Source organism: Lingula anatina, chromosome 2, assembly GCF_051362555.1.
Source record: "Lingula anatina isolate TDL-2025a chromosome 2, LinAna3.0, whole genome shotgun sequence".
Lineage (NCBI taxonomy): Eukaryota > Metazoa > Brachiopoda > Lingulata > Lingulida > Lingulidae > Lingula > Lingula anatina.
Window position 1 is genome coordinate 21,607,174 of NC_141768.1, and position 24,691 is coordinate 21,631,864.

The 24,691-nt window shown below is 34.1% G+C and overlaps 4 protein-coding genes across 5 annotated transcripts; 2 read left to right on the plus strand and 2 right to left on the minus strand.

The window, feature by feature from the left end:
* The first annotated feature begins 1,136 nt into the window (after positions 1–1,136).
* On the plus strand, positions 1,137–8,038 carry LOC106154972 (uncharacterized). The gene is made up of 7 exons (XM_087006189.1): positions 1,137–1,240; positions 2,056–2,140; positions 2,706–2,962; positions 3,329–3,557; positions 3,708–3,809; positions 5,543–5,695; positions 6,673–8,038. The coding sequence occupies exons 2-7, from the start codon at positions 2,080–2,082 to the stop codon at positions 6,873–6,875; spliced, it is 1,005 nt and encodes a 334-aa protein (XP_086862315.1). The 5' UTR covers positions 1,137–1,240; positions 2,056–2,079; the 3' UTR covers positions 6,876–8,038.
* A 2,407-nt stretch (positions 8,039–10,445) lies between these two features.
* On the minus strand, positions 10,446–15,043 carry LOC106154980 (RNA-binding protein 34). 2 transcript variants are annotated; one of them, XM_013529558.2, is made up of 11 exons: positions 14,763–15,043; positions 14,218–14,481; positions 13,826–13,965; positions 13,409–13,541; positions 13,186–13,245; positions 12,943–12,986; positions 12,568–12,651; positions 12,294–12,354; positions 11,897–11,939; positions 11,489–11,607; positions 10,446–11,282 (listed from the first exon to the last, which is right to left on the minus strand). In XM_013529558.2, exons 1-11 carry the CDS (start codon positions 14,781–14,783, stop codon positions 10,863–10,865), a joined length of 1,389 nt encoding a protein of 462 aa, XP_013385012.2. In that variant the 5' UTR covers positions 14,784–15,043; the 3' UTR covers positions 10,446–10,862. The 2 variants fall into 2 exon arrangements, with proteins under 2 accessions (XP_013385012.2, XP_013385016.2); XM_013529562.2 differs by having other exon boundaries at positions 14,726–14,841.
* An 861-nt stretch (positions 15,044–15,904) lies between these two features.
* Positions 15,905–19,627, minus strand: LOC106154981 (protein KTI12 homolog). Its single transcript, XM_013529563.2, has 9 exons — positions 19,458–19,627; positions 18,985–19,036; positions 18,771–18,823; positions 18,526–18,581; positions 18,215–18,294; positions 17,611–17,770; positions 17,324–17,386; positions 17,055–17,123; positions 15,905–16,688 (listed from the first exon to the last, which is right to left on the minus strand). The coding sequence occupies exons 1-9, from the start codon at positions 19,606–19,608 to the stop codon at positions 16,545–16,547; spliced, it is 828 nt and encodes a 275-aa protein (XP_013385017.2). The 5' UTR covers positions 19,609–19,627; the 3' UTR covers positions 15,905–16,544.
* Positions 19,628–19,694: 67 nt separating this feature from the next.
* LOC106154984 (deoxyuridine 5'-triphosphate nucleotidohydrolase) lies at positions 19,695–24,597 on the plus strand. Its single transcript, XM_013529569.2, has 6 exons — positions 19,695–19,862; positions 22,150–22,241; positions 22,922–22,966; positions 23,157–23,231; positions 23,767–23,837; positions 24,105–24,597. The coding sequence occupies exons 1-6, from the start codon at positions 19,702–19,704 to the stop codon at positions 24,180–24,182; spliced, it is 522 nt and encodes a 173-aa protein (XP_013385023.1). The 5' UTR covers positions 19,695–19,701; the 3' UTR covers positions 24,183–24,597.
* The last annotated feature ends 94 nt before the right edge of the window (positions 24,598–24,691 follow it).

Here is a 24,691-nt window from a genome sequence, read left to right on the forward strand (position 1 = left end):
TCGATAAGAAATTTGATAAATTCTGTCAGTACACTGCAAATATATATATTTTTCATCCTTGATATTTAGCGTACATACAAATCATGTGTTCTAGCATTGATGACGCATTTCTTTTAGTGTGAGTGAATGTTCTGTTCTGTTCTTTATGTTTGATGTCTTATATCAGTAAAAAAAAGTATGTAACCGAGTTTACAGCATTTACATCAATTAATGATCTTAGTGGGGTTGCAAAGGCGTTCCAACTTAAAATCTTAGACCTAAAACGTGTTAAATTAAAGACATATAGCTAGCTCTGCAGGAGACTTGCTACTTAACATTGAAACAGGTTTTTTTAATAGCAAGATTGAAGAAATAATTCGTCATCCATGTAAAAGTGACGTTAAAAGGGAAGCACGGAACAAAGGTACATAATACGTAAAAGTAAGTATCTTTAAAATTTTAATCGTGTTTCGTTGGAAAATGTGAATAGGTATGATAATTGTTTTTCGACATTCCTATTTACTGTGTAGATTTTGTCTATTCAGTTTTGAATAATTCAAAATAATTTTTGTTTAAATCATAAATGAGTTCTGCTGAAAAGGTCGTCAGAAAAGCCTTTAGTGTCAAATGGGAGGTAAGAACAGAACGATGTAACACGTGTGATGCCATTACGTGACACGTTGATAAAATCTTTGGATAGATAATCATTCTAAAAGTAAGCACAAAATACGACAAAAAATTAAGTTTTATCTGCCAGCATAAAAATTAAAAGACCAAATGAAATGAAATGAAATAAAAAAAAAAAAGAATCCGTGGAAATCTAGCATCGTAATACAATGGGGTGTCAGTAATTCAATTTGAAGGAGCACATGAAGCTGCCTTATTTGAGAAAGTTTTCACATTCAGATGTAAAAGCGACTGTGCATGACTCTGTGTGCAACCTACTGTCCTACGAAGTTAATAAAGTTGCCGCGGTCTAAATGTCCTCAGTTTTGCCCCACCCACGCTCTCCAGGAGCTGAGCCCCGACTCCGCCACAAGTCATGTCGTCATCATCTAGCCTCCGTCCACTCCTTTCCGTCCACTACCTTTCTATACATTTTAGGCACGCTTTGCACAATGCAAAATCAATTGTGCTTTCGTGTGTTCATGTTTGCGTTTGTGAATAGGTCTAATGCATCTGTTCTTATGATCACGTGGGCAGTACACCTGCATATTTGCAGCGACACATATATAATTCCATAGGACTGCCACTGCTCAAGGTAAGCGATGTACAAAATTTCCAGGTTTAAACGAGAAATATTCTTTTTAATAACCAATTCTAAGTTGAAGTATTTTTGGCTGCAGGGTAAATCTTCCAGGTGAACTTGCATTTGAAAAAAGGCGTTTGTAAGACAATACTAGCGGGCCAGTAGCTCTACTAAATTAAGGTTGGCTTCACACCGAGTGACCTACAGGTAAACTTATGGCGATAGGCCTACTGTTGAAGACTTGATCGAGATCAATGTCTCTATTCAGCAAGTACACATTGATTGAAAAGCGTATTTCCTAATTTGCATCAATACTACAATGTCTCATATTAATTAATTTTTGGAGGTAAAACACAGCGCCTGTCATATTAAAACAATAACGAAAAATCCATCTCTATCCGCACTTCCATCTGGCAAATCGATAACATCATATCTGCACGCATAGCCAACGTGCGTGCTGGAGCATGGCCTCACGCGAAGTAAACAGCTTGCTGTCGGATCAGGCGTCACCCTTAACGAACTTTTGCTGAAAAATTGTGGGGCCAACCCCCTTCGGCTTTTGAAATAGTGGAGGTTTTACCAAGAAGTTATAACAGTTATAAGTATTAAATCTTTGGTTTTACTAAGCATGATATCCTTTAATTGGCACTGTGCAACAAAACATTATATGGCAGAGATGCCAAGGAATGTACAAAGTACTAATAATAATATTAATAAAAATAATAACATTAAGTTTATTTTGAACAAAATACCAGTATACTGAAGAGTAACTCTTTACAGCAGTAGGCCTAAATTCGTGGTAATTCGAGGTGTAAATTGTATTTCAGGTATACTCCTTGGATACTTTAGTAATGGCTCGCATGTGTTTGTTGTCGGCTCTGGTCATTTCAGCCTGCATGATCTTAGTTAAAGGTAAGTACATTTTGTACTTGCACTTACCCGAATACATTAAAAAGACAATCGGAAGACCGGGCTCCACATTTCAAGTAGATTACTGAGAGGCTAATTAGGCTGTTCGCAAAACTACACATGAAATTTGACCCTTCGAGTCGTAAAATGGGTGGAATGTTTCAGTACAGAGAAGAGAAATAATAGTGGAAATTTTATCAAATTTACTGCTAGGAGTGTAATAAATTTTGTGTTGAAATACAACATCAATTGCAACTCAGCTAGTGTGAGCTGACGCGATGTCGTAGTGGAGCAGAAATCCACAACGGGTATAGTTCGGGGGCACGGCTTTGCCACAAAAGTGTTGCACATAACCAAACTAATGCAGTGTGAAATATGATCCCACGTGGAATCGGTTGCTATGACATTGGTGTATATCAGGCGTGGTGCATTGTGTTATCTGACGGGGGTAAATGTGTGAGGCTCAAAACTTTTTGACATCCTCTCGTACTTCAGAGTTTGATAAGTAAGCGTTTGCACCTGAACGTTCAAAGTCCTGAAATCGATCATCTGCTTTTTTTTAATACAGGCGAGTTAATTGGAGATACTGCAAAAAAGAGATACAACACCAATCCAGGGACGGGGAATGGGAAGGCTTACGTGGCAACGAAGCATCCACTCAAAGAAGGACAGTTGCAAAAATTTGAAGTTTACATTCATAAAGCAACTACTAGAACTGTCTCCGCTAGACTGTTCATATGGTCTCGAGTAGGAACCAGCAATGAGTTTGTCTTAGACTATTCTATCCCCGCCGAACTGCCGAAAGAAGAAGGGTTGTTCCCTGTGGTAAGAGTTGTCAAGCGCGTGCCATCTTCATTTTATTATGCGGTCCAATAATTGTAGAATTTCGATTTTTTATTTCTTTTTTTTTTACATTCATCATCATTCAACATCTTAATTTTGGCATGGGATAGGCTAAGAAAATACGGATAGATCACGCTCCGCGCATTAATTTGATGTTTAAAAAATTGCCTTCAGTTTCCTTCTTCTGCTCTTTAATGATAGAATCGTCTGCTAAAAGACTAATATGGTATGATCTTTAACCGACGTTTGCAGTTCTTCAGTTCTCTCTTACTACATAGGCCTACATCATATAAGAATATAAATATAACAGCTTTTTTGTTTATCTCATGTTCATCAAACCACTCGCAGATTGTGCCCGACCCTAAACCATGGGTCAAGGAAGGGTCATTTATGGGCTGGGCGTATCAAAGCCCTGGGGATGTGATCAGCTTCGATTACAATACCCAATTCAACACAGAATTCAGCTTCACCCTCCAAGCAGGCGATCCCTTCCCCTGGCCAATTCTCGAAGAGACTTACACGTTTGATGCTACACCACTTAGATTTGAGCACGCTATTGCAGTGGATATAACTGTTGGTAAGTGTTCACATAGTAAGCTAACGCCCCTCCACTACAAACACGTTGATAATAGAAAATCATGAAGAAAATGAAGCAAGGTTTCGAAAAAATATTGCAACCTGCGATTGATAATATAGGCCTATAGCTGAGCGAATTACTCTCTTTTAGGAACCAAACCAACGACCACAATTACTACTACCACCACTGCACAAACAACTACTACCACAACTGCTGCTGCTCCTGTTGCTAGTGATACAGATACGAGAAAAGGTATGACGTTTTTTAGTCTTTTTATAGAGCTATACAATCAGCTCGTCATGTGCCCCGCCCCCCCTCTTCATCTGTCCCCTGGCCGACAGGAATCAATCGGCAAGAATTCTTATAAAATAATAATGGTTGAGACTTTTGACCTTCACTGTGCTTTTTCTTTTGGGGCTTTAAATTATAAATCCTTTTCTTCCTGAGCCTCTCTGCATCAGTTGCATCCATTTGCACGCCCCAGTTAGTCGTCAGGTCCCAGGGAAGAAATAAAATGCGTCAGCTGTGCTTGTTGCTGTCACCTTGAGTTGACCTTGCTTATCAATAGGCCTGATATTGGACTTGCCCAGAATGGGTTAGCAAGGATTTAAAACTGCGAAATGATTTCTCCTCAGTGACGTTATTTTTTCCTCTAAAATAAGTAAATAGTCCGTTATGCATTGAAATAAAGTTATCTAACTAGTAAAACTGGTGTAAAAGGACTATTAATGACTTTGTGGTAAGTAGCATAGAGAGCTATGACCCCTTACTTGTGCAAATTTTGACACGGCTTTCATCAAAATTACCCGGATGTGCGAACCTAAAGATGGCTTCAGTAGCAGTAACACTCTTTGCATCCGTTGCTCTGTTGCTTATATTTGTGCCTGAGGGTAAGTACAACTGTTCTTGTCTTTGCTAACGGTAAATCATCTACATATTTAAAAAATCCGCTTCAAAATAACGCTCTGGCGTTATAAAATGGCAGTTGGCCGTATAACTTATGATGTTGCGAGTCGGCAACGATTTCGCAATCGCCGAACACGAGCAGACTACTAACAACGTCACTATGCCGCGCTACAAGGGTTTCGAAACTACTGTAGAAAATGCAAAACCCTAGTAGTCATTTGAGCGGTATTTACAATATCATAACTAATGTGTGAAAATAAAAGCGTGCATGATCCTTATGGCCATTCATGGGTTTCTGAAGTTTCTTCAGGGAAAGGTGGAAGTTGGAGGGGGGGCGTTTTAAATTGTGGACCAAGATGTAAGAAAGAGGGATGTGACCATTTTAAAACCATTATGGAGTTTGATAGTGTTTGGTACATGCAAAGATGATCCTATTGCTTTGCTTATGCCAATCGACATTGACACATTGACAATTATCACCAAATTGAACAAAAACACAATGCTTGACACATATTAGAACTATTTTAAGTATTCTTATGTTGCCTATTTGACGGATTCACCATAATTTGAAAGATTGCATGATTGATTTATTTAAATTGGCCATATACACATTATTAACCTTACATTTAAAGTGAGCGTAGATTCACAGTAAAGCATACACCGCTTCTACCGTTTCCTTCTTTAACTAAAATAAAGTTGATAAGCTTAGGGATAAACCAAATAAAACACTAGATGAGCCATAAAAAAGCATAAATGTTGCACCTTCTTCAAAATTTTTGGTCGTAAATTCACTTATTTCTCTGTCCCTACAGTTTGTCCTCTAAAGTCTTAATGACGTAGTACTGCACGTACATTCTATAATCATCACTCTCACTCCCATGTATGGATGCAGCTGTGCGCTGGCATTTGGTTGGGTTTTTTGGCAAAAAAAAAAAAAAAAAAGAGAGAAATGGGGAAGGAGGGGACCACTCTGCATGACAGTATAGTAGCAAGTATTTTTTTTAAATAGACATAATTGATTAACTTTGCCAAGAGGAAAGATGTAAGTATTGTAAGATTATACCAATTTTTGGTTTTAGGTTACGGCATCCAGTGTTATGTCTGTAACTCTCATGATAGATATGAGGGGAAGGTATGTGATGATCCATTTGATGAAAATGACATTGCTGCTCAAAGACTTCTAACAAACTGCAGTGAAAACCACAACACCTGCATGAAAATGGAGCAAGAAGGTCAGTATTAAGTATATGTAGCTACTTTTCAGTACTGATAATGTAAAGGATGTGGCAAGCAAAATAATGTTAAATATAGACCAAACTTTTCTTTACTGAGGTTAAGCCATACTGTTTTACACCTCTGATGGCAGGATTCGTGGAATTCATATTCTGGTACACACCCAAATGCCAGGATAAATCACTTTTAACTTTGCTGTTTTGAAACCTGAGATCTTGCAGTTGATAGCAGCAAGCTGGTTTCATTCTGCTCCATGATTTATATAGCAAGTCGCATTTTCTACTGGTTGATAGGTTGGTCTACAGTGATTGCTCACAGATTTCAGGCACTTAATTCCAATTAAAGTAAATAACTTATTTTTATAATGTGCAGATGCTCACAAACTTTCAAATATTTTACGAAAACGTTTTAGAAATACAATTGATCAGGTTTGAATTTTATGATTCTTGAATCCATTCCATAGATGAGGGTAAAACTGTAACATAGGGAATATTGTCTCTATGTGAAAAATGGTGTTTGGAATTTATTTTTATTTATTTTTTGTTATTATTTTTTAAAATCTTTTTTTCTGCACTTTTGTAAATATGTGGCATTCACTGCTAAAGTAGCAGAATCTTTCATCATGCAAGGTCATCACAAAGGATTTTAAAATTATTATTTTTTTTTAGGGGGGGGGGGCAGCAATAATCTTGCCTTTTTCATTTCTAATCATACTCATAGATAATAGAAAATTTAAAAGAAAACATTCTGTTAAATATTTCATAAAACCAAAAAATTGGAATTGAATATTTGCTCAGATGGGAGTACTTTATGAGAGACATCAGACATAGAAGTTATATAGAGGACCCTTGCCCTATTTACTGCAATCTGGTTATCTTATGTCCAATTTGCAGGCTGTGGTGGCCCCAATAAAACATGTTACAGTTTTGTTGAAAAAATTTGATCTTGTTCCAATTGACTGTTTTTGTCTTTTTAGTCCAAGGTGAAAAACGTATTGTTCGCCAGTGCACAGAAGATGCTGTTATTGGAATGGTTGAACGCGCTGGAACAAAAGAGGTCAAGCTCTTTTACTATGGTTGCGATTCACAGAAGTGTAATGGTGCCACATCCATTTACAGCCACAGCATTCTGCTCTTTTCTATATTTGCCATTTTCTTGTCAGCCATCATCAAGTCCTAGCCACATTCAGATAAAGCCAACAATGGTCTTGGAAGTACCCGCATGAAATGTATGGCAGAATTTAAAACCTGGAGGAGGATTTTTTATGCAATACAAGATTGTTCTTTGTGAAGTTATGTCTTTAATCTACCATATCTTCTGTCCATTGCCTTTGGTGTATTGAATTTGTGCAGGACATTCAGTAGTATTAGGGAGAATGTCATAGTAAATTTGACCGTTTCATTTCTGTATGAAGGTAATATAGATTTCGTCTTAAAAGCATTTAGCATAGAGTGTAGAAAAAAATGTTAGCTGTTATTGCATTATTGTAAGTTTTAAGTGAAAACAGTTTATTGAGCATATTTCAACTTCATATTTCTTTAGTAAAACTATTAGCATTACATAAACAACATAATGCTATCAAATTTATTCAGAGTTCTATATTAAATTTCTGCTAGTTTGTATATGAATAATTTTGAGAAGGGGGAAAATGTTGTGAAAAGATGTGCTTTTTTTCCTTTCTTCTTAAGAATAATGGAAACTACTCTACCTATATCATTTTAGTCCCAGTAAATCCTGTTATTAAAGAACTTGTCTTAATCAGTTGATCGTTTTGTTTGGTTATATATATATATTTGTAATCACTAGTCACTATGCATTTTGTAGTTATTAGGAGAACATCGCATTTAATTGAAATACTCTGTCCATTTGAATTTCCCTTAACAGTTGCATTGATTATGACTTAAAAACCACCAGTTTAGGTGGCATATTATATTTGACTTGTTTACTTTCTTTTAGATGCACCCTAAATGTATATAAGTGATATTTTAGTATAACTTTTTGACTGCCACAATCCGTCAATAAGTTTTAAATAAACCACAATATAGAAATGGCAATACTGGTAACAAACAGGTTATGATTTGGTTATGATGTGTTCAAGAAATGTAGATGAAGTTGGAAGAAACTGCCATCTCACCACTTCCAACTTGATCATTAGTCTCAAGAACTTACTTGACTCTCCAGTTTTAAAGAAATAATACAAGGTTTCTCTTGTATTATAATAAAAGTAACTGAAGCTGTTGATATTGTGTCCCCAAAGGAGATTACTGTTTGTTAAAGTAGATCAGTTTGTGCCAACAGTTTTGTCTCACATTATCAAAAATAAATGTTTGATTTGTTTATAATGTTATGCTTTATTTCTCTTGTTTCTTAGAATTATTGTGTTATATATCGCAAGATTCGTCTTTGTAACTATCTCATAAAATATGTTCCTTAAGTGTGAAACTCTACACTTCTTTCTGACAGTTTTGACTTAAAGCTATGAGATAATTTTTTTATGTACAGACACAGATGTGTCTGTACATATAGCCATCATCTGCGTCTGTCGTCGCCGTCGTCGCTGTCGTCGCCGTCGTCGCCGTGCACTTTTACCGATAACACGATAAGTGGAAAACCATTTTACCTTTTGACTTGAAACTTGCAGAACTGATGAATATTCATAATACGCAGGTCAAGTTCGAAAATCAGCATGATCGGGTCACTTTTAGGGAATTTATGCTGGTTTTTCACTTTTTTCAGCATATATGCAGCACCGATAACACGATAAGTGGAAAACCATTTTACCTTTTGACTTGAAACTTACAGAACTGATGAATATTCATAATACGCAGGTCAAGTTCGAAAATCAGCATGATCGGGTCACTTTTAGGGAATTTATGCTGTTTTTTCACTTTTTTCAGCATGTATGCAGCACCGATAACACGATAAGTGGAAAACAATTTTACCTTTTGACTTGAAACTTACAGAACTGATGAATATTCATAATACGCAGGTCAAGTTCGAAAATCAGCATGATCGGGTCACTTTTAGGGAATTTATGCTGTTTTTTCACTTTTTTCAGCATGTATGCAGCACCGATAACACGATAAGTGGAAAACAATTTTACCTTTTGACTTGAAACTTACAGAACTGATGAATATTCATAATACGCAGGTCAAGTTCGAAAATCAGCATGATCGGGTCACTTTTAGGGAATTTATGCTGTTTTTTCACTTTTTTCAGCATATATGCAGCACTGATAACACGATAAGTGGAAAACCATTTTACCTTTTGACTTGAAACTTACAGAACTGATGAATATTCATAATACGCAGGTCAAGTTCGAAAATCAGCATGATCGGGTCACTTTTAGGTAATTTATGCTGTTTTTTCACTATTTTCAATATAAATGCAACACTGATAACACAATATAAGAAAAACGGATTGGCCAATTGTAATTATACTCACAGGAGTGGTCAATCTTACTAAAACGCAGGTTGAGTTCGAAAATAAGCATAATCGGGCCATTACTTAAGAAGTTATACTGTTTTTTCACATTTCCTCAGATTCAATTATTAGGCATGTTAACAGTCTCATTATTTAACTAATGAGATGCCTAAAAGTGTTTGTTTGATATTTCCTGCATCTAAAATACAGCTTCAGTAGGCAATGCAGTCTGTTTTTTTTTTTTTTTTTTTTTTTTTTTTTTTTTTTTTTTTTTGGCAGTTAAACAGTTTTTTGTGAAAATTTAATTTTTCACATATTGGCATTTTCAAGGTGTGACTTTAAAGTTCCATGATCTTGAAGACTTTTGCTTGTCACATTTTCTGAATGTCCATGTTACTAATATTTTATTAATAACATTTGATTGTCATTATGCTGTTAAACATTATGTAATGTTGCATCAAAATTTGAAGAAACCCCTATTTTGGGCACTGCTCCTATGATGACCATTTAAGGGAAATCATGTCACTTACTGTTCTCAAACTTACAGGAAAGAAACATGGGTCTAACATACAGCTTCAATAGGCAACGCAGTCTGTTTGGTAAATTTTTCTGGCAATTTAACAGTTTTTTGTGAAATTTTAATTTTTCACTTATTTGCATCTTTATTTTCTGTTCTTTGTCTGTACATTTGACAGCTTTGCTGCCTTGTTTTAAATTACAATTCTCTTTCACTGGATACTATTAATGCCAGCCAGCTTAAACTGACAATGTCCAGGCAAGAACCAGTATCAGGCTCAGGATGAATATAGGTAAAACCACTTTAAAAGGAGATGTTTCTGTAAAAAACATCAAGTCACAGAAAAAAAGACTGCAACAATGAAAAGGACTGCTACAGTTAGGAACTGCAAGAACTACAATTGAAGTGGTTGAACTCCCAAGAACAAAGTATATGTTGAAAAAATGGAAAATTCTGATAATTTCTCTTTTAATAAATAATCCCTGCAAGTTACAAATACCATGGCTGTCTTTGTCTGAAATGTGCAGCAAGGGAGACAGCAGGTACCATCTATCAAGGATGGGGTTGAACCCGCGTCCTCCTGCTCCAGAGGTGGACACTGACCACGAGGCCAATTGGTAATGCAGACAATTACAAAAGAATCAAAATGTCAGGAATATCAATCAACTCGATGCACTCCCTTCTTGGCAGTTCAACCCCCTTGACAAAAGTTGAAATTATCTGATCAATATCTGTTTTCAAACCAGACCTGTATGTAAGCACCGTTTTCAGATATGACAGCAGTGTTCCAGTACAAGTAAATTCAGACATAAGCCTCTGAACATTTATTGAATCTCAGACAAAACAGATCTCTGGAACCATAAGTATTGAACTAAAAAACATGGAATTCCCCATTTCTGTGAAAAAAGCTCATGTCTGTAAATACATGCGACAAAAATAATGGGCGGACCAGGCTAATAAATGAGAAAAACTGTAATAAGCCAAATGCTGGTTTTGACCCTAATTTCAAATGAACACACTATTCCAAGAAGTCCACCTTGCAAGGTTGTGCATTCCAGATCTTGGAATGCAGGTTGAATGGACCCCCCCCCCCCCCCCCCCGACTCTATTCTCATTTATTGTGGTAACATGAGAAAACAAGATAACCACACTGCTGACAATTCTTTGTGCCATCAAGGATTTAAAAGAATAAATCAATTTCTTATCCCTTAAAACTTCTGTAAAGTCTACTTTTTTTGTTTCTTGGCTTTTTTCAAGATTCTTTTCTGAGCACTCATAACATTATGGTATCCCTTACCATAAATTTTCTTTTTACTACTAAATGGTTTTGTATCTTTGTAAGCCTTGTTCCCAAGAAGTATATCAGCAACAACTTTCTTCTGTTTGTTTAAAAGGTGGTGCTTCTTTTTCTTTCCTTTTTGTTTCATTTTTGTTTGTTTGTCCTTCACATCCAGGTTTTTTCCTTGTATACTTTTGAAAAGGATGTTAGAGTTACTATGTCCTTGTGGGTTTTTTACAATTTTTCTTTTCTTTTCCTTGGAAACTCTGAGTACTTTCTCTTGTTTGACGCAGCAAGATATTCGAACCTCCCTTCCCTTCAATTGCTTGTTTTTCAACCTCAGTGCAAGAGAAACAGAGTCGGGACTCTGGAAAAAAAAAGAGTTAACTTGCTTGTGAGCAGTCATTAAAACATATACCTTCTGGCCTTTCTTTATTACAGATTAACTTTACAATAACAATGCACAACCATTAAGTATAATTATTGTAAATATATATAGAGAATACATGTAACATCAATTACCTGTTATTTCTTTAATCAATCCAGCGAGTAAACATGAAATATATCACTAACCTTGAATAAAATGTATCCAAATCCTTTACCAATGCCAGTCTTTCCATCTCTAACAATACGCACATTTTCTATGATACCACAATCTTCAAACTCTTCCCACACTTCATCTTCATTTATGTCTTGGAAAAAATTAGTAAAATCAAATTTAAAAAATAATTTTTTAAAACATCTTTCTCCCACACTTTTTAAGTTGCAGATCTCTGTGCTATTAGTCAAGGAGGGTCATTTAAGAAATGGCATTTTATTTCTTAGACCCAACCAATTTTGTATTATAATACATCTAAATAGTGCCCTTGATTACACAGAAAACACCATGCCATATTAGACAAATTACAAAGATATGACGGACATGATTTCACATTTTACTACAGACTTGGAATACAAACCACGATTTTATGTAATACTCACCAAATGGCAGATTGCCAAGGAAAATTGATCTTCTGTTGTCATGCTATAAATCAATTGATAAAATATTTAAGAGTCTCTCAAAATGTAACATTACTTTGTTTTCTGCTCATTTTTATGATACTTGATGCCCATACTTCTAAGAATGCTCCTACCTCTGCTATTTTTTCCATATTTTTGAATGATGTTCCAAAATCAAATGACAATCTTTTCTGTATGTGTGTTCTCCAAATTCTATGAAATGTCAACCATGTAACCATGTATTAAGAGGACTTTGTGACTGCTTGAAAAGTTCTGATATGTACACTGAACTAAAATATAAATCTACCAACGATTGCATAAATGCAATCACATTTACCACAATGTACAATAAAAAAACAAGATATGTATATTATTGTACCTCCTTTGCTGCAGAAGACAAATCGACTCTTATGTGGTTCCCTTCAACTTCTTCCCCATTACTGAAACAAATTGGATGGTGAAAATTAAAACCTAACCAACTGTCATCAACTATAAATTGACTGATATACAGATACTGATAATGCAAAGTTGACACCTTTTCTCTATTTAAACTAGAAAGTTTACCTAAAAGAAATTTATAAATTACGAATTTTTCCTCACATTTGGTCTTATAAAAGCAACAAATACATATAATATTGAATAATGAATCTCACCATTTGAGTGCATTCTGTGCTTGCTCACATTCTTTAAACACAATATATGCATTGATGTTCTTCTTGTTTGGATGGAAGTCTTTCCTGTAAAATGTAAAGTTATATGAAAAATGCTGGTAATGGATTTTATATGTACAGAACACTGCATAACTTGGACACTTTTAGACCATAAATTTTGTTCAAGTTAATCAAAGACACCTACTACCCAGTGGATCCCCCTCCTCCTAAGATACCATGCTTTGTCAAGATATAATAATTATTCCAATACCATTCCTTTAAAATACATGACCATTTTTTTTCTTATTTCATCTGACCATAAAGAAAATAATGGGTGGATAATTATCTATTAGAAAATTGCATGATAAGTATACTTACTTAATAACTGCCAGTTTCTTGGAAACCTTAGGGTCACTTGAAACCTTAAATAAAATAGAACAAGACCATAATAAACTTGGTCATAGCTAATGTGAAAATCTCTTGTTTCTAAAATCCAATGTCTTGCATCTTATTGATAAAGAAACAGTCATGCATATCATAATGTACACCTACAAACAGGTCTACTAATAATAAAAATATTATCTAATTACCTGATCATTTTGAGTAGCATAAAAAACTTACAGCATTTCTCAATCTGATGCTTTCTATATTTCCATATTTCCTGAACATTTTCTCCAATGCCTGTAAAGAAGAAACAAACAATGAAGTTTTCTTCTTACTAACAATTAATAATTCTATCTGTAACCATTATAAGAGCGAATGAAAAATAACTTGAAAGCAAAGGACTCACTGAACATCAATTCCTTCATTTTCATTTCAATGTGATGTTCAAGATTACATTTACCTTCTTCTTAATCCTGGCAGGCAAATTGCCCACAAAGATGGTTTTTGATTCTTTTTGTTTGTCTGGCTTGTATTTCTTCCTCTTCTTGACAGTCTGTGGCTCATCATCTTCAAGTTTTCTCTTCTTTGATTTACTGTGAAATTTTAAGGATATAAAAATAAACAAATAAATTAATTAACCCCGTTTAGAAGGTCTAACTTGCTGAATGTATCACACAATCCAGCTTTGTAAATAGGAAAAAATCAACAAAACATTTTATAACATTAAAAAATTTCAGTCTGTAACAATAACACATGTTCTGATGAAGTTATGACAGTGCCATCACAGCAAATAACACTGCACTATGTTTAGACAGGATTCAAGTGTGTATACATTCATCAGCATATTCCATAAGTAAAACATTAATTTCCTACTTACCTAGATTTTGTAGAATCCCTTCCACCATGCAAACTCACATGTAGGGGGTTATCATGAACTTTCCTTGTCACATTTTTTGTCTCTTGTACTGTCTTCGCCTCTTTTATTTTATCTTTGACAAATTTTACATCTCTGTTGGGCTATTAAAAAAAAAAAAATCTCATACGCATGAGAATTTACATGATTCATGTAACATACTTGTTTAATGTTAATATGAAAGATGTAAATTAATACTCAAAACGGCATTATACATAACTTTAAATAAAGCAATCCTTTAAGTTTAAATTGCATTTGCAGTAGCTGTAAAAGATTTTCAGAATGCCACAATGATGCTGCCCTTCAAAGCAACAATCAATCATAGAGTAGGGAAAATAGTAAACAAAGGACATTACTTGTGTATCAGTATCTTTTGATTCTACTTCAAAAAGTTTGGCCTTCTGTGCAGTTATTGTGCTAGTTTTGACTGTAACTGTAAAATTATCTTCTTTCTTCATGGTGAGGGTGTTTGAGGTAAAAAGGCCTTTCTTCTTGTCACAAGTTGGGCTGTTTTCAAATAAGGCTGCAGATTTGTCCTTTTTCTTCTTTTTCTTACCACCATTGTCACCAGAGATCAGCGAAGACAGCTGCCCGACAGAATATCCACTTAGCATCTTGACCTAGAGTTAAGATAAAGGTAATCTGTGAGATGGGCATACCTGAGCGCCTAAAACTATATAATGATCTTCCGTGTACTTGTTTTACAGTAGTAAGTATTACATGGTGTAGGCTATATACTCTAGCACTACCACTAGCTGTGTTAACCCCATGTTATAACTCCTTGGTTAACACTGATTGTACTAGCACAGTGGCATATAAGATATACCTCCTTTTCAGAAACATACACTAATTTTGGAATACTACCTTTCTGTATATTATCAACTGTAACTTAATACATCACCATAAACACAAACGACAGCATCAACAGCGTGTTCCTACAGGGTGAAGGTCATAGCTTAAGGTAAGCTCCGAATGATGCGCAGTACCTCTGAGACCCAGAAGTGGCACAGCTACCTTTTTCTGCTGGTTAAAAAATCACTATTAGCAATCTCATTCACTTCCATTGTAACGTTTAATTCTTTAAAATATACTTTCCATGCTTCAACTAACACCATACTTCAGATTAAAACACTTCCACTCAAGACACCTAAACAAGATCTTCACTGTAACGTGCTGCCGCCAAGCGGACGAAACAAGCACTAAAATGCAGCAGAGAGGAGGGCATACAAAACTGGTCCCAGGCAGTAAAATATCACATTGAAATAAAAAAAAAATAACACACCAAACTAAAGGAAAATGAACAAATAAATTTCTGTAATTAATTAAATTTTCAGACAATCCAAAATAGAGACAAAACTTCATGCCTTGCCTCAAAATTACCAAATAAGGCTGCCTGAAAGTGATGTATAACCTGCTACATTTTATCTAAGTTAGCATAGATTTTGCTCCCTATATCAAAGAATTTTAAGTAACAAAAAATGTATACACTGTCAAGGCACGTCATGACAAGTCAAAAATCAAGTATGTCGGTAATGTTGCTGATGTCATGCTTTTTATCATTTACAGTTCAAAACTATAACTAAATTGTGAAAGTTTGATTTTATTTTTTGGCTTTATTGATTTCAGGATCAATTTTTTTCAACACGTAGAATAAATGATAGTTAAATGCATACTGTAAGTGTTCGAAAAATTTCCCTATGCCATATAAATTTCTGTTACATATATACTGTAAAACTACTATCGTTTCCATCAATTAAGGAAAAAAAGATAAAGTACTTTTTGAAATGTACAGGAAGACATGGCATTCTTAATGACTGTCCAGTCATTTTGCAACTAAATTAAATCTAAAATTGAATAAAGCATTGAAGCAAAGTGCAGAGATGGGTCAAGCAATGATTCACGAGAAGAAGAAAATGTCTAAGTAAAAAGATACTAATCCACATTAAAATATATTTACAATGTTCTTTTGTATTTATTGATAAGTTTTCATAATAGATTTGTATTGGATTAATTATTGCTTTGAACCAAGAGAAAAAATCCAAGTAAAACTTTAAAAACCTTTATTTTCATATTTAAAAAAAATGTTTCATAAAAGGTAAAACTTCCAATTTCAGAAGTTATAGTATGTGTTACAGTCCTAGGTTCATTATAATAACAGGCATCATTTCATATCACATTGTTTGCAACTTGTGAAGTGACATGTTTCAATTTCGACAGTATGGAGATAAAATAAATCACAAAATCCAGCCAAGAATTATTCTGCACATTTGCATCATTTATCGTCACAATCAAAGGTAACAATACACAACAGATAGATACTGTAAATCTGTATTCCACATCCTCCCTATCCATTTTCTATGACTGATTTTGTGGTTCACTGCACTGATAGTTAGTAAAGATATATATAAAACTTGATATTTTCAGTCTTGTTCCTTGCAAACGGTTTTAGCATTGTACAGAATAATTAAGCAAAGAACTAATAAATGAAAATTAATAAATACGCTTTAAAAGGAAAAAGAAAAAAGAAAATCCTCTATCCGACATGAAAACTGCTTTTTTGAGATAGTAAAACCATGACCACGTTGTTTATAGTTTTTGGTTAAGCCAAAAAGTAATGAATGTTGAGATGGAAACTAGGATGTTGTCAACTAGGTGAAATAAATAATATCAAATTGTGTTGGTGTCACCGGATACTTTTATTTAAATACTGAACAAACATATTTCCAATTTTACTGGTATCTTCCATTGGGTGCATTTTTGTGTATGAAATAAATTGTCTTCTTGTCCGTTGTAATTCTGCCAGAGTGACATGCTTAAAAAGCTCAACCTGTAAAATAAAAGTACACTTATCATAAAATACATATTTGCATATTTCAAAAAGTGATCAATTTAATAACTGGGGATTAAGTTATTGATGATTTACAGTTTCTGTATTTTAAACATACTCCTAAATCTCCTGTTTTTTTTTTTTTTGAAGTTCATGGCAGATATCAATTTTTAATGTATATTTACTATGTGTATAACTTGAATATAAACCATTATTATTATTATTATTATTATTAAATCACATCTGATTTGCTTGTTTTATAATAGTTATTAAATCACAAAAAATTGTTGAAAAGACCATTATAAACACCAACTACTCCAGGTATAGTGGGCAGTGTGGACCAGTGAACAGCAGCACATTCATTACCTTTTCTTGAGCATTAGGGATAGCAACTTTGTCACCAGGAACACTTGTTTTTTGTGCATCCAAAATGACCTAAAATGTTTTAGCATTTTGTATTCATGAGTTTATATTAGGTGAAGTACATTACATTCTGAGATTGTTCAATCTGTATTGATGATCATTGAAATGGAAGCAATATTTTCATTTAAAACATAAACACATTTAAAAAAAAGCAAATAAACTAACAAATAAATATCAAGTAATTGAAATCTTCACACCCTTTATGTACTTACATTGATGACATCTTGGGTTATTCTATCCAATTCATACAGAAAGTTTGTAGATGATAAAGGTTGCTGCAAATGCAAATGCAAAAAAAAAAAAAAAAATGTAATTTCAATAACTGGTTGAACCTCCTATCTAATTCCCATCAAAATTAGTCATACCACTTAAATTAAAAAGTAAGACAAAAGTATTAAATAGACATAACATATCACATTGTTGACACCAAACTAACCTATATTTTTTTTATATAATTATTAACAAAAATTGATATAATAGGCTAAGAGGTCATATTTACTGCAACAGTGGCTAAGTTTGGTGGTGGCGGCTTTCTCTGGAAGAGAGAATCACTAATTTCCTTATATGGCAGCTCATCAGTAGGATGTATTGTAAAGAGAGGGGAATCCCAACGACTTCTTGAATCTGGGGTCTCAAATCTCATGACTAAGGCATCCAAACTAAAATAAAAATGAAAAATATTTAGGGTCAATTTACCACAAAGAAGACAACAAATGTGGCACATTTAAAGTACGTACAATACAGATAAAATTAAGGAAACAGATATAAGAAAGTCACATTACCTTAAAACTCCTAGAAATTTATATTTCAACAAAAGGAATAGCCTATCCAAAATGAATGAGTAATTGTATGTACACTGAACTAGGCTTTTCCTGTTTAAAGCAGCATTTTAAATTGAATGGCTGTTTATATATCTCCATAACTGCAAAATATCACAAAATGCAGTAACTTAAATATGATAATCCAAATGCATTTCAAATTTTTGAGACTGCCTCTAATCAGACATACATACATACAGACAGGCAATGGATTTCCAGCATTCTAAAGCAATTAAGGGAGAAACCATCTGAATGCTGCATGGCATAGTCTAACATAAGTCTTACATTTCTTGAGAATAACTGTCTTCTTCACTCCTGTTTTTGTTCCATTCTGCTGCTTGATGAGGGTCTATTTCACAATGTATCTAACAAAATAAGGAGGAAAAAATAAGCAGTGAAGTTATTTCTCCAAAAACCTGGGTACAGTTTGCTGACATGAAATAGGTTGATTTGAGCTGGTTTATCTATTAGTCAATCAGTCATTTAAAGATGGAACACTGCACCTATACAGGCAGAAAATTCAACAAAATGAAATGCAACTGAATCAAACCAGCAACAAAGAAAATTCAAATTTGTAAAAAATTCAAAATACTTACTACAGCATGTGGTGTCTGACTGGCTTTTGTTAAACAAAAAAGTTCATATCTGTAACCTTAAACATTTAGAACTCATATTATTCTCTTATGAAAATGAGCGTTTTTCAACATTAGTAATTGAGAATCATCAGCTGTAACTTTATGCAGTTTGAAATCACTAAAGTTTTGTTCAATCACAAAGACTTAAGGCTAATGAAGGTAATCAAGATCTATGAAAATTACTTGTGCATAGTTTACCACAATACCTTTTATATAATTCAGTGAATCCAGTATCAAAACATCTTCTCGTGACAATTTTCTGCAAAGAAAAATAGACAGATAAATTGTGACACTACATATTGGTCATTTTTCAAAAAATGTTCAAAGATAAACTTTATTATAAGATTATTACTTCAGCTTATAGATTGCCAAAGGTAACACCCTTTTATATAAAACAGGTTCAAATGTACATGTACATACCTTTGCACGGCAGACTTTAAGGCACTCCTTGCATCCTTTTCACTCTTAGATTCTGCAATTTAAGAAAGTTTTACAGGTAAGTCCTTCATAGAGATAAGTAAGTAAAGCAAAATTAACCTGTAATAATTAATATTCAAAGAAAGCAGAATACAAGAAACAGTGGAGTATGCATGTACTGTGTGAGACATAACAAACTAAATGTTGTCCATTGTCAATGTGTGTTGCATTTACAGTTGTAAATCCTTTTTTTCTTTCGTGGTAACATACTTAGCATTGATCTGTCTATGGCTCATTCGTACGGCCTCCATTCCTACCCAAAGCCTGTAGATGTATGCGTTAGTACTCCTGTATATGGTCTCTGACATGAGCTGTTGTGCCAAGTTTGTGGATCATATCAAACTCGGAGATCACAATATTCACTTGACATGAACGTTATCGTGCTAGTTTGTGATTATAAAAATGGAATCATTTACCTGCATATATTTCATTTTTGTAGATCCCAATTGCATGGTCATCAATGATATGTACTGCTTTACTTAATTCTGACTCTAAGTAGTGTTTTAGTTGGTTAGTTCGCGTAGTTTTGCCACTACAAGGTAAGCCACACATCACCACCAAAGGCATGGTTATGTTGTTAACGGAAGTCGAGTAACTTCCGGTTTTCTACAGCGCTTGCGCAAAGGACAGCGGGAAATTCTTTTTCGCGGCATTTTTACTATGACAACATTTGCCATTGTTGAAAGCAGCTGTGTCTCTCCCTGCAAAAAGCCCAAGATAATGCCTTCAAATAAGATAATACTCCGGTTTGCAAAGCTGACTGAAAACGCTATTGCACCAACCAAAGGCTCTCATTTGGCAGCTGGTTATGATTTATACAGGTATGATTTTTTTTAAATATAACGCACGCTATTGACCCATTAGAGCCTGCGTCATCAAAACGAACAGCAGCCATTCTGGAGGGAGACCGGAATCGTCTGCTGCGCATGAACAAGCCATGTCAGTAGTTCACTTTTCGTTTTCTGTATTTCCTTTGATAATTAACCGAGCAAAATGATGAATTACTGCAGGTTATTTGATCGAGAAAAGATAACTAACTTTACAAGCGTTCACACTTGCCTGCAGTGGTAACAATCCATGATGAAGGAACTAAAACCATAAACGGAGGAGAGACGGCGAGGTGGCTTTGAAAAGTAAAGGAATAAAACTAATCTATTTAATAGCAAAGAATGAAGAGCCGGCTGTGCAGATCTTACCATAAAAGAAAAAAAAAAACAGTACAAAACCAAAGACCTAGGTCTGTACGTTTGGGGCGCACGTACACTGCATATTTATTTAAAGTAGTGCTCAATAAGTTTGGGTGGAGAGTGTGTTAATTTGTTAAAACGTGTTGAAATACCCAGGCAGGGTTTCGACTTTCCTATTGCCTTGGGTGTAATTTGTTATCAGTTACGGTGCTCTCTAGATTTTATCGGCTGTCACCTACCTCTTTAATACCTGGTTAGCATTATTGCCAATTAGTGTCAAGGCTATATTTGTACTGTACACAGCTGAGCTGGGCCAATTAAATCAATTACTTGTATGAAGTGTATTTGGAAGTTAGTGGCTTAATTTTCGATTTGGTGTAGTGATAAGAGTAATTTTATTTTGCAAGTAAATTCTACCTCAGGTGTAATTGACATATAACCTCATGAAATGAATTTGCACTTTCCTCTGTAAAAATGTTAAATTCTGCTCCTTTCAACTGTAATGTTGTAAGTTACAATATGAATAAAAATCACAATGTTATCTTTCTATTAATTTACATTTAGGAAATTGATCAGGCATTTCCCACCAAGCCACAATGATTGGGTGCAAGTAAATTATTAAAAAAAAAAATAAATAAATAAAAACGGAAGCTTTTGATGACAGGTACAAAAGGCAGCTACTGTAGATGACACGCAAGGTAGAAGCAGCAAAAAATATTCCTAGATCTTTATGACCAGCTGAGGAGACAGGATCTGAACATCAGGAGAGTGAAATCCAGTGCATGACAGGAGTTATTTAATTGAAGCGACACTCAGAACTCAGCATTTCATGTTCACTTTTATTCATGCAAAATGTGTACTTTTCCTATATGTTTAAGCAAATGGTTGCAGAAACGAAGATCAATTCATGAACTGCATTATTGTTATTTTACATTGGACATCATAAATACATAAGTGTTAAAAATACCTTGCTTCTGTGAATGACTGAATAATAATAAAATCCTAACGTTGCTTATATGAATGGTTGCATTCATGGTGAATATTAAACTCTCTCAAACAACAGTCTTGTTACACGTACTTTCTAATGAACCAAAATGAAGTACAAGAATGCTGAAATAATTTCTGACAGCTTCACGATGTAGAGATAAGTCATAACTGACAGCAATATTTCATGTCATAAGACAATCCTGCATACATTCTTCCTTGAGTCCACAAGGGTTTATCCTGATGATCAGCTCAAAATTTCTCCTTATATCTATCCGTTATGTAAAAAGCTGCTTCTATGTAAGGTTAAACTTATGATTACACAGTTAACAATAAACTCTCTCAAACTATAACTGTCATTACCCAATGAACAAGAAAAATGAAGTACAAGATAACTGAACTATCTTGTGACAACACGATGTTGGATAAGTAGCATTTGGTAGGATTTCACGTTTTTAGACTGTCTTGAGTTCATATTGGTCGATCCTGCTGATCAGCTGAAGCTTCAGCTTGTATATATCCTTTTCCCTTTGGTGTACTTGATCGCGATATGAAGTTTATTTTATTTTATTTGGTTCACCTCTATTACCGCTACTATTCCCCGTCGTTCATTCCCTCCAGCATGGCCGCGGGACTAGTGTTACGGAGTAAATATGACGTCACTGTAATGGGTTAATAGTATATACATGTATGTAATATAATATATTCTGAAAAATAATAGATCTCGCTTTGTGATTTGGATACCCGATCGTTATATTTTATATATAGTTGTTTTGATAATGTGCATTGAGATAAAATTAGATGCCTGTAACTTGAAAGTTGAAGCAAATTCCTCGTGATGAAAAAAAATGCCTGTAATTAATGGTGCTAACTCATAAATATTTTGATTTCATTTTAACTGTTTGATTTGATGGTTCTTATACATGATGACTTTTAGTGCTTACGATTATGAAGTTCCATCTAAAGGGAAGGTTCTTGCAAAAACTGATATCCAAATAGCTGTTCCTGATGGATGCTATGGAAGAGTAGGTTAGTGAGAAATATCATTGTACATGTAGATTCATTGTTAGATTCAAGGGAAAAACATCTAAAATAGCCTGAAATGAGGCTGTGAGCACAGCATGATGACATATGAGACTAGAAAAACATGATTTAACATTTGTTTACCTAATCAGCAATAAGGGTGAAACTTCATGCAAAGGAAAGATGTCTTAGAATGCAATACAAAAGTGACATGCAAAACATGTTGAATTCAATTTTACTGTCTCGCATTGCAATAGAGTGTTATTTAGAGAGAAAAAGAACGTCTTTGCATAAATTATGCCAGCTTTTATGACATGTAATTGTTGCACCACACTTTCTAGTCTTCCGCTGATTATTTCTGAACCCAAAACCTACAAAATCTCACTTAATTAAATGGCAAGTCACAAGTCCCTGTTCATTTTATTTTTTGCTGGCAATGTTCTTAAAATGGTATGGCTCTTACGGTAACTTTTGGGTAAATAATTAAAACTACCTGTAAAGATCCTCTGAACTGATGACCCTTATAATAAATTTCTTCATATTAGCTTGAGATACAGCAAACATATTTTTATCACAACATATTCACTTATTGCAAACAGAGAATAATACCTAGAGTTAAAATGGCATAAAAGATTGTCACTTTCTGTCCCAAACATGTTTATTTTTAAGTGGGATGCTAATTTCAGCACCAAGATCTGGTCTGGCTTTAAAGAACTTCATAGATGTTGGTGGTGAGTATAAATTATGCATAGTCTCAGACATACTGCTTATTCAAACCAACCATACACAGTGAATTGTATCTATTAATTAATTTTTTTTTTTGTAGAAAATGTATTTTTTAGAGTATTATTATGTTATAATCTTATATCAACATTAGCACCAAAATCTGACTTTAAAAAAAAATCATACATTTTGCTTCAGCCGGTGTGATTGATGAGGACTATAGAGGCAATGTAGGGGTGTTATTGTTTAATTTTGGGGAGCAGCCATTTAAAGGTAAGAACTTTTTTTAAACTGTGGAAATTATATGTACTGGTATTTTTGTATGTACTGCAAGAATATGTTCATGTTGAGATGTCATCCTCCAGTGAGAATTTCATAAGCACCAGGCAGCTATTTCATTTTTCAGCACATTAAAATGATTTACTGGCTAATGATGCTAAAACATTGTTCAGTACAAGACGTTAATGAAATTCTGTCTTTGCAGGCATTAAAAAAAAGCAAAAACTTCAAACTGCATAACTGGAGATTTTAAACTATTTATTTAGAGCATAGACATCCACATTCTTGGCTTAAAAGCACAATTTACATCTCTAATGCAATGTAAAATAAGTACAATATAACCAATATCATTATTTGTACATTTAGATATGAATCTTGCCTGGGCAAAGTTCCATTTGGCATCTTTCCACAGCAGTTCATGAGGATGCTTGTATTAAACTCTCAACTGCGGTTTCACTTTGTGTATTTTGATTATAGTATTATATTTAAATTGTATTGAATATTTAAATATATATTCATTTATTTATAGTTAATAAGGGAGACAGGATTGCACAATTGATATGTGAGAGGATATATTTACCAGATATTGAAGAAGTTGAGGTAAGAGTTGATTAGAATATCAGGTGGGGTAAATTATAGACTAGGCATTAAGGATGACACATTACAGTAACATTGAATATACATGTAGAAAGGCTAAGGCTAGAATATAGCTATCTTCCTCTCTCTCTCTCTCTCTCTCAGTATTTCCATGTTAAACAACTATGTAAAAGAATATATATATATATATATATATATATATATATATATATATATATATATATATAAAGGGTAAAATACAGTACTAGTAATTTTCATATTTATTTACAGAAATTAGATGACACTGCAAGAGGAGAAGGTGGCTTTGGCTCAACTGGTATTGGACAGAATGGAACTAAGAATTCATAGCTTTAAGTTCACTTGTTGGGGATCTCCCCAGACTGTTCTTTTATCAAAATACTGCCGGTTTGAAAAACTTAAGCCAATAAGGTCCCTCAGTGGATCAGATGTTAGTGGCCTGATAAGGGCCAATTAAGTAGAATCTCATAAATAGTTTTCTTCAATAACAATGAAAGAGAGTGACTGAGTGAAGCCTTTGAAATTATTTTTAAAACCCCAAGCAATGAATTCAAACACCCACTTCAGAGCACTTATGATGAATTTTTAGTGACATTATTTACTCTCTAATAACAATGTGTGTGATGCCTTTCTTTTGATATAAAAAAGCAGCTGTTGTATGTCTTTTAGACCATTAGTTTCCATAGCGAGATTCATTATGAATTTCACTTGTAATAAAAATTCTCTTTGGAATATGTATAGATCATCCAAGACAAAATCTATGATTACATGGTACATATATCCCTTGAAGTGCTTTATTTTGCTGGCTGGTATTACTAACTACAAAATGTATAGAATAT